This window comes from Notolepis coatsorum, assembly GCF_963971535.1.
Source record: "Notolepis coatsorum genome assembly, chromosome: 1".
NCBI classification, from domain to species: Eukaryota; Metazoa; Chordata; class Actinopteri; order Aulopiformes; family Paralepididae; genus Notolepis; species Notolepis coatsorum.
The window spans coordinates 68,511,827-68,521,561 of NC_140165.1; the positions used below are offsets into that span (position 1 = coordinate 68,511,827).

The 9,735-nt window shown below is 40.8% G+C and overlaps 1 protein-coding gene across 1 annotated transcript; it reads right to left on the minus strand.

Annotated features, from left to right (window-relative positions):
* Positions 1-6,794: 6,794 nt before the first annotated feature.
* stmp1 (short transmembrane mitochondrial protein 1) lies at positions 6,795-9,612 on the minus strand. The gene is made up of 3 exons (XM_084315335.1): positions 9,467-9,612; positions 7,663-7,716; positions 6,795-6,976 (listed from the first exon to the last, which is right to left on the minus strand). Exons 1-3 carry the CDS (start codon positions 9,479-9,481, stop codon positions 6,905-6,907), a joined length of 141 nt encoding a protein of 46 aa, XP_084171461.1. The 5' UTR covers positions 9,482-9,612; the 3' UTR covers positions 6,795-6,904.
* Positions 9,613-9,735: the final 123 nt, after the last annotated feature.

Sequence of the window (9,735 nt, forward strand, 5' to 3'; positions counted from 1 at the left end):
GATAATTTGAGACAAATTGATGATTACATGCCATATTAATAAGGATATTATCGATATCCTATCTGGATGGATAGATGGCACTCCAGGTGGGGGGGGGGGGTCATTTTGATTTTGGGTGAACTGTCCCCTATATATATAGTGGTGGCCAAAATTATTAGAACACCTGACGGATCTGAAAACATTGACATTTTCTTGCCTCCAAAACATGATTTAATTTCCTAATGTTCATGAAACATGCTGATGGTTGCTCTCAGCACAACAAATATCAGATGAAGCTAGTCCTACTTTTTTTTATCCACTTTTAACTTTAATATTAGGTATGTCCACCTTTTGCAGCAATTACAGCAGCACATCTCTGGCATAGTGTCAATATATTTCCTGAGAACTTCAACACTAATGTTATCCCATGCTTTCTGCAACTCGAGCCAAAAACTTTCCTTTGAATGTACAATAGATCTGTCCAGTTTATTGTCCAACTGGCCGCAAATTAGCTCGATGGGGTTGAGGTCCAGACTTTGAGGGGGCCAGTCCATCATTTTCAATGTTCCAACAGATTCCTTCTATTCCAGGTAGTTCCGGCAATAGTTAGAAGAATGTTTAGGGTCATTGTCCTCTTGGAAAATAAACCCAGGCCCAATAAGACGACTCCCAGATGGTACTCCGTGCCTCACCACAATGTTGTGGTATACTTTCTTATCCATGATGCCATCAATTTTCACTAAGTCAGCTGTTCCTGAGGCTGAAATGACACCCCACACCATAATACTACCCCCTCCGTGTTTAACTGTTGGCAAGAGACACTAATTTTTATATCTCTCCCCCTTCCTCCGTCGAACATACACTCTTCGATTGTTGCCAAACTGTTCAAACTTGGACACATCAGTCCATAACACTTTATACCAATCTTCCTTTGTCCATTTCTTGTGTTCTTTTGTAAATTTCAGGCGTTTCACTGTATTTTTCGCTCTCAGTAATGGTTTCTTTGTAAAGTAAAGTCCTTGTTCTCCCAGTTTCCGACGCACAGTTCTTGAAGACCGTTGCACCAGACCATTGGTGTTGATCTTGTCGCGCAGATCTCGTGAGGTCTTTCTTTGGTCCTTAAGACTGAGAATTATGAGATGCTTCACTTGTCTGAAAGTTTATTTTTCCTACCTCTCCCCTTTCAGTTCTGGTGTGAATTGGTGGCATCATGGCGGTCTAAAGTGTACTTTCAGTGCTTGGACTGTGAAGGAACATGAATGTGTGACATTGACAGTGAAATATGCCTAGCTAGTTTTTTGTAAGGAAAATTACGAAAATCTTATGATGGCTCTATTCTATGGTTTATAGAGCATAATGATCACTTTGTATATATTTAATTTGTTTTATGGGTATTTGAATGGTCAATTGAACAACTGAAACCGTCGGTAGTGTGATAGTAAAGGGTTTAACCTTCTGTAGTGTGGCAGTGAAAGGGTTAAATATGCCAAGTGTTCTAATCATTTTAGCCATCACTGTATAATGTCACTAACTCACTCAAAAATGGTGTGTTCAGTTGGTCCTCGTAAACTCATCATGTGATATTATGATGGCGTTAAGATTAGTGCTGGTTAGGTCAGAAGATCAGGACCAATCGGATCCAACAACAGCAGAATCTGACCGATGAATCAACGAGTCACATTTCTGACTTTCTAAGGACCAACTGAACTCATAACCGTCGTTCACGGCTCCCCCTAGTGGCAGCGGACAGGAAATACACTGTCCTGGTTTACATTGATCCATTACTCATTACTTTCACAGATATGAAGAGATCTCACCCACCATTACAATGGTAACGTATTTATGCTGAAGTTGACCATCCTTATGGATTATTAAATCAAGCTACAGAGTTAAGATGAAGCCACAATTCGACAACAATATTGTTTTGTGTTCCAAAGCCCCCAAAGTTAAGGAAATCCGGGTCCCACAGTGCGAGCCCTGCCCAGAGGGCTTCATCCAAGAAGACCTCAAGTGCCAAATTGCCCAAGAAGAAGACCTCAAGTGCCAAATTGCCCAAGAAGAAGAAGACCTCAAGTGCCAAATTGCCCAAGAAGAAGAAGAAGACCTCAAGTGCCAAATTGCCCAAGAAGAAGAGCGATGTGAACATTATCAACCCAGCAGCCATGGAGAATCTTTACTACATTTCACACAATGCAGCAGACTGTCTGACGTTCATCGGCTTTGGTTGGAAAGGGAAAAAGGGCAAGAAAAAAAAATAACATCTAATTTGTGCTTAAACGATACATTCAGAATTGTACTTGTGCTTAAAGGATATTGGAAGGATGCAGAATGTTGGACTTTTAAGCCCTATTTCCTACCAATAATACTATTATAAATATAACTGAAATACTGTACACCTAAAATAGGTTTCAGCATTTATTCCAGGGCTTGTACAGACTGGATTGATTGAAAACTTTATTAACATTGCAGAATGGGTACAATACAGTACGGCTCAATGCACACATTTGTTAAGGGGATGCAGACCAGAGAGACTTTTGTCTTGTTTACATCAGGGTCCCCCATTTTCAATTCATAATGACATACGCAACATACAGACAGGCACGTGCACACATAGAGGCCAAGGGGTGCCTGAGCACCTGCCTTTTTGAGCCTCATCAAAAAAGTGCCCTTTTTGAAAAAAAAATATAATTTATTTTTTTACCGTTATGCATATAGACTGCCCTTCCAACTGAAAAATGTCAGGATAGAATCAAAATATTAGGTAAAGAGAGAGATGCCCCATATTCCATTGCAGTTTGCATGGCCTCCTCAGCGTGCCTCTCCGCGGACCTATATATTTAATTCATAGCGTGTGTGATGATGATGATGATAGAAACCGCTGTGGCGCATACAGTTGAATGCTGGTATTACACATTGAGGGACACAAAGAAGTCAAGTCCGATGGGATTTGGGAATCTCAAATACAAATCGCGATTGGAATAAAAAATGCATTTATATTAAACAATACAGAATATACAGCACTTCTTGGGGTCTGTAGGGTAAGCACTTATTCCCTCCCCCCTGAACATTTATGGAGATGTATGGGCCTTTTAAGTCAGTGATAAAAGTGTCTTTCAAGGATAAGTGAGCTGCACTGATTATTATAGTTCAATATTCAATATTTGATCACCAAAACCCCCCAAAAAGCATTAAAAAGGAGGCCCCCCACCCGAAAAGGGCCCTTAAAAATCGCGCTTGCGCGCTACGCTTGGTTAATATATACACACAAGTGTAGTGCCCTTTTCAGCCTTTGAGCACCTGCCCCTCTAAAGTCCTGTGCACGTCCCTGCATACAGATATATATCTTGACAGTACCGTTGCATTTGTGACATACAATATATGCAAATATACACTTCTGTTAAACAGAGATCCTAAGAGATAATATATACATACGAGGGGGAGGAAACTGTACAGTGGGAGGGGGGATTTGGACATTTACGGGGGCCAGTTTCGAATTGCAGCCTCCCGTAGGTGCTCTGAGAGCGGTTTTGAAGGTGGGTAGGGATTCAAATTTGTTTACGGCTGTGGGTAGGGCATTCCACATTGATGTGGCATAATTGCAAAACTTATTTAGACCTTTGTTTGAGCCGAATCTGGGTTGAACATGATTTGTGGAACTCCCTCTGGTGTTGTGGTCGTGGTATTCACTGACCTTTGGGAAGTATTTTGACATGTACATGGGTACCTTGGTCATGTAGTGTATCTTGTAGACCAGGCCCATTGCAAGTTGCTGTACTCTGTCGTCTATTCTAAGCCATCCTAGGTTGTCAAAATGGGCAGGGGTGAGGTGGGTTCTAGGAGTAAGGTCAAGTAGTAGTCTGACCAGTTTCTTTTGTGATGTTTGGAGCCTTGTTTTTAGCGCCTTTGGGGTGCTTTGGTACCATGAGGTGCAAGTACCCTTGAATGAGTGCTCCTGTTAAGAGTCTTCAGGGTATTCTTGTTTACCAGAGAGGAGATCCGGTACAAGAATATTGTTCGTTGGTTGACTTTTTTTTTTTTATTATTATATTGGAGCATCAGTCAGGCTAACTAGCTGGGGCTGCAGGTGTCTAGTATAAAGGAACAGCATGGATTGTGCTGAGAAAGGATTCCTCCAATCGACAACGTCACCGGTAAGATGGAAAAATGCCTTGGGGTCCAAATTTCTGAATTTACCCTTTAAGCCAAAAAACAACATCCTTTATATAGATTTCTGGCCCCATCTGGTGGTTGGATTTGTAATTGCAACGCAAGCGTCTTGTGACTTATAATTAGAATCTTCTTGGTAAATGGCTGCTTTTTTATATAGCGCTTTTATCCAAAGCGCTTTACAATTTGTTACTCGCATTTTACCCACCGACGGCGGAGGCAACCATGCAAGGTGCCAACCTGCTCATCGGGAGTAATTAGGGGTCAAGTGTCTTGCTCAAGGAAAGGACACATCGACACACTGCCCAGGAGGAGCGGGAATCGAACCGGGAACCTCCGGATTGCCAGACGACTGCTCTACCTCCTGATCCACTGTCGCCACTTTGCCAAGTGCATTTTTGCATATATCAAGAATCTGTCCTCTGTATTTAACCCATCCTAACTATTTAGGAGCAGTGGGCAGCCACATGCCCAGGGACCAACTCCAGTTCTAATGCCAGTGCCTTGCTCAAGGACAAGGAGTATATATTTGCAACAATTATTGTACAATACAAGATGGGAACAGATGATGAACATTAGATTAAAGTAATTAATTGTTTTGCCTTCAAAGTTATTTAATAACATAACTATGAATATATATTTCTACCTCATACTGTATCATCTGTACTTGTGCTCTCTCGCTCTTTATTTTTAACTAAACTAAGTTTTATGAACTGTCTGAAGTTGACCCCCCCCCCCCCCCCTTAAGTGGGCGACATTGAACAATAAAAAATATTTACAACAATATTACATAACGGTAATAGAATACATGACTTTGCTTGTTTTATGAATTTTTTCATCTCTTTATCAGCCTGTACATGATTACTGTACAAGCAGGGCCGGACAGGAAATAATTCAGGTCTGGGAAATATAGTCCCAGTCAGGCCACTTTTTAAGCAGGGGGTCTGGGGTCCCCCACCAGGAAATGTTTTGTTACAAAGACTTAATTTCCTGCATTCTGGTGCCGGCATTTTATAATTGTTACCGTTTAAATGCCAGTGTTTATGATGGCATCACAAATTATTGTAAAAAAAATAAACACAAATGTAAATATCTTCAATATATCAAATGCAAAGTGGCTTTTTCTGGGGGGGGGGGGTATTACAGGCTAGCATATGGCAATGATAGCAACAACACTGATTTCAATGGATTTTTGTTTTTTTTGTAATGTCAAACAAATTTAAATACTAATTTGTTCTCTTCAAAAACACCATAGAAATATATGCTGACATTTTTTTCCACTTTTTCTTTCATAAATCTTTTATTCAACTTCAGCCCTGATCATAACGAGGGTCCTCACGCGCACCAAACCCTGGCAGCACATCACCCCCACCCTGCAAAAACTCCACTGGCTCCCCATCAACTATCGAATCCCCTACAAGATCCTCCTCCTCACCTACAAATCCCTGCACGGGTTGGCCCCTTCCTACCTGACCAACCTACTCCACCCCTACACTCCAGCACGAGGCCTCCGATCCTCCAACTCCGACCTCCTCACCATCCCCCGCACCAGGCGTTCCACACTGGGAGACCGAGCTTTCGCTGCAGCAGCCCCCAGACTGTGGAACTCCCTCTCCCCCCTCATCCGAGGCTCTGACACCATCAACCTCTTCAAAACCAAGCTAAAAACCCACCTGTTCACACTTGCCTTCACGCAACACGGCCCCGCTCCCAAGTAGCCCACCCCTGACTCTTTTTAAGCCACAGATTCCGTTGTTTTGTTTTGTTTTGTTGTTTGTTTGTTTGTTAATTTTAACCACTTCATCCAATTGGACAGAACTTGCCTCCTTTTTTTATTTATTTTTATCTCTTATCTTATTTGTTTTTCTTGTTGTTACTATACACAGATCTTTTATGTATTTTATTATATATATTTTTTCAATTTTATTACTTACTTTTATTTTTTTTCCATCCTTTCCTTGTACAGTGTCCTTGAGTCTGAGAAAGGCGCTTCTCTCTTAAAATTCAATCTATTATTATTATTATTATTATAACCACCACATATTCAATAGATTTTCGCATTGTAACCCTTTAAATGCCAGTGTGTGTGATGGCATCACAAATTATTGTTAAAAAAACACAAAAGGTGAAATATTTTCAATATATCAAATGCAAAGTAGATTTTTCTGGGGGGTGGGGGTTATTACTAGCATAATGTGTCAATTATTAGCAACACTGATTGACATTACAAAAAAAATCTAAAAATAAAAATGGTTATGATCAGGGCTGAAGTTGAATAAAAGATTCATGACTGTTTAGGACTGCATTACTCTCTGTCACAGTGATCTCCTGGTTGTTCCCCACCTAGGTTATCTAACTATCGCGCCACCGCAACTAGGAACACTGGTCTGGCCTGCTTCTAAGTTATGTGGCCTGACTGCAAAAGAATTAATATATATATATATAACACATCTTCCCTCCCTTGCTAACAGCAGGTGTGTTCTTTATGCAGCCCATTACATGTAGTTCTCTGACAATAAAGTTTAATTAAATCTAATATGTTTGTGATGTTCTGAAAACAAAATCAACTTTATAGAGCAGAAAAGATTTAAGCATGATTCATTGTATACTTGTATGCCGTGACAAATAAAACTCTTGTATCTTGTATGAACGGCGGAAATGCATCTTTAAAAGATTTTCACGTCTTGTACAAATTCAAAATGGCACATGTTCAAGATTTCATTCATTAGAGTCCATCCTTTGTGCGCCCCTTGGTTCCTCACTCCGAAGGCTTCTTCTTTGACTCGACGTCTTTCTTGAAGGCGTCTATTTTCTTGGAAATGTTGGGGACCTTGAACAAAAAGGCAGAGCGGTAAGAGCTACAGGCCAGAATGGAAAATTAACCGATATATTTCTTCATCTTTTAAATATTAAAGGCCCAGTCAGCGATCCAAACATAAGCAAATGGCTACCACCTCAAATAAAACAACTGCTGCTAAAGGTACTCATGGACCTATCAGGTGTACCATCTCCATTACGAGATTAGAATGTTGGGAACTGCATATTCTAATGATGGTGTGTCACATGACCACTGGCCACAGAAATGAATGAATGAAAACTTTATTTAACAGATTGCAGAATGGGTACAATACAGTACGGCTCAATACACACAATTGTTAAGGGGATGCAGACCTGAGAAAGACGTTTGTCTTGTTTCCATCAGAGTCCCCCATTTTCAATTCATATAGACATTTATGACATACACAACATACATGACATTTATGGCATAGGGACATATAGGTATTTAGTACGGATACATTTGTGACATAAACGGTATTCAAATATACAGTACTGTTACCCCTAGATCCTGACAGAGTATATACATATGATGTGGAGGGGACTGTACATTAGGAGGGGGTGGGTGGGAGAAAGACTGGTAGAATTTTAAATGGATGGTTCAGAATCAATATTATAGCATGTATAAATATGGTCAAAACAAATATGGAATATTCGAATCACAAAGAATAACTAACTTACATCATAGTTCTGGGCGAGGTACATTCCCACAACGTTCCCCAGAGTGAAACCAGCCTGAAAAGAAAAGAAATTATGTCATTTTTACTGAAATCTTACAGTAAACTGAGGTGTCGTCATCATATCACTACAGACGTGTTGACGATGAGCCATTCGCTTGTTCAACATTGCCCAGTAGTTTTGACAGTGTATCTCCACTACAGTGTTAGTCTTAAATACACATCAACATGATGGGAAATGTGCTTCTTCTCCAGAGCCAGACAAGAAGATGGATATTATTATGAGCTTATGATGAATTGAAAATGGGGGACCCTGATGTAAATAAGACGAAAGTCTCTCTGGTCTGCATCCCCTCTTAACATAGACCGTGTCCACTTCCATTCATGTGTGGTGAACTAGACCATCTAGGCAGGTAGCTTTCTGCTGAATGCAGAGAGGGAACTAGAATCCATCTTGATTGATTGATTGAAAACTTTATTAACAGATTGCAGAATGGGTACAATACAGTACAGCTCAATACACACAATTGTTAAGGGGATGCAGACCAGAGAAAGACTTTCGTCTTGTTCATCAGGACATATATGACATACAGATATTCAGTACTGCTACATCTATACATTTATGACATACCAGATTTGCAAATACAGTACTGTTTGTGATACAGAAGGAGTCAAGAAAAGGGAGTATATACATTTGACGTAGAAACTGTACATTGGAGGAGGTTGGGTGGGGTTGTGTGGGGGGGGGGGGGGGTTGGGTACATTGGGATATTGTCAACCATACTGGGTAATTTACATTGGAGGTGGTTGGGGGGGGGGGGAGAAACACTGTATAAACAAGCAAAACTGTACATTGAGGGGGGGGGGGGGGGCACTGTACAAACAAGCACAATTGTACATTGGACTATTGACAAAACCATACTAGGTAAATTACTGTACATTGGAGGGGGTTGGGTTAGGACATTTACAGGGGCCAGTTTTGAATTGCAGTCTCCCGTAGGTGTCCCTTGAGAGTGGTTTTGAAAGTGGGTAGTGATCCACATTCCTTTACAGCTTTGGGTAGGGCGTTCCACATTGATGTGGCATAATTGCGAAACGTGTTTAGTCCCTTATTTGAGCCGAATCTGGGTTTAACATGATTTGTGGCGCTCCCTCTGGTGTTGTGATCGTGGTATTCACTGACCTTTGGGAAGTATTTTGACATGTACATGGGTACCTTGGTCGTGTAGTGTATCTTGTAGACCAGGCCCATTGCAAGTTGCTGTACTCTGTCGTCTACTCTAAGCCATCCTAGGTTGTCAAAGTGGGCAGGGGTGAGGTGGGTTCTAGGAGTAAGGTCAAGCAGTAGTCTGACCAGTTTGTTTTGAGATGTTTGTAATTTTGTTTTTAGCGCTCTTCCTGTCCATGTTGGCTATTTATTGATTGATTGATTGATTGATTGAAAACGTTATTAACAGATTGCAGAATGGGTACAGTACAGTACAGCTCAATACACACAATCGTTAAGGGGATGCAGACCAGAGAAAGACTTTCGTCTTGTTTACATCAGGGTCCCCCATTTTCAATTAATCAGGCGAGCTCACTTTAGTGTTAGTTAGTTAGCTAGCATCTAGACAGTTAGCTGACGAGTGGGACTCCAATGACACGAGCAACACAGACTATGTTTTAATTGATTCACGGATAAATATAAACTACATTTCTCATTGATCTGCGCTAAACGTCCTGCAGTTAGACAGCTAGAGGCTAACTAACGCTACACTGACAGGAACATTATATACAGAACGGTATCTACATGTTAGCACACTCACCAGGAACTGCAGCATGATGGTGGAATAATGACAATGCAAAGCGATTAATGTCTGAAAGTCGTGTAGTAGATGATGTAACTAAGTTACATGAACGACGTTAACATTAATAAAGAGGTCTGTGCGGCTCTGACCTGGGATCCGTGAAGTTAGCGAAAACAACAACAACACTTCCGGTCGTCCTTTTTTTCAAAGTAAAATAACGATTCTGCACACACACAAGCTAATGGACATTTATTTTGCACATTAAACCACACGAAACGATATTGATT

Bases quoted from the DNA above. Each gene is read 5' to 3' on its own strand.
- stmp1 (XM_084315335.1), bottom strand. The intron at 6,977-7,662 runs GTAAGTTAGTTA...TTTTTGTTCAAG, and splicing joins ACCTCGCCCAGAACTATGAT to GTCCCCAACATTTCCAAGAA.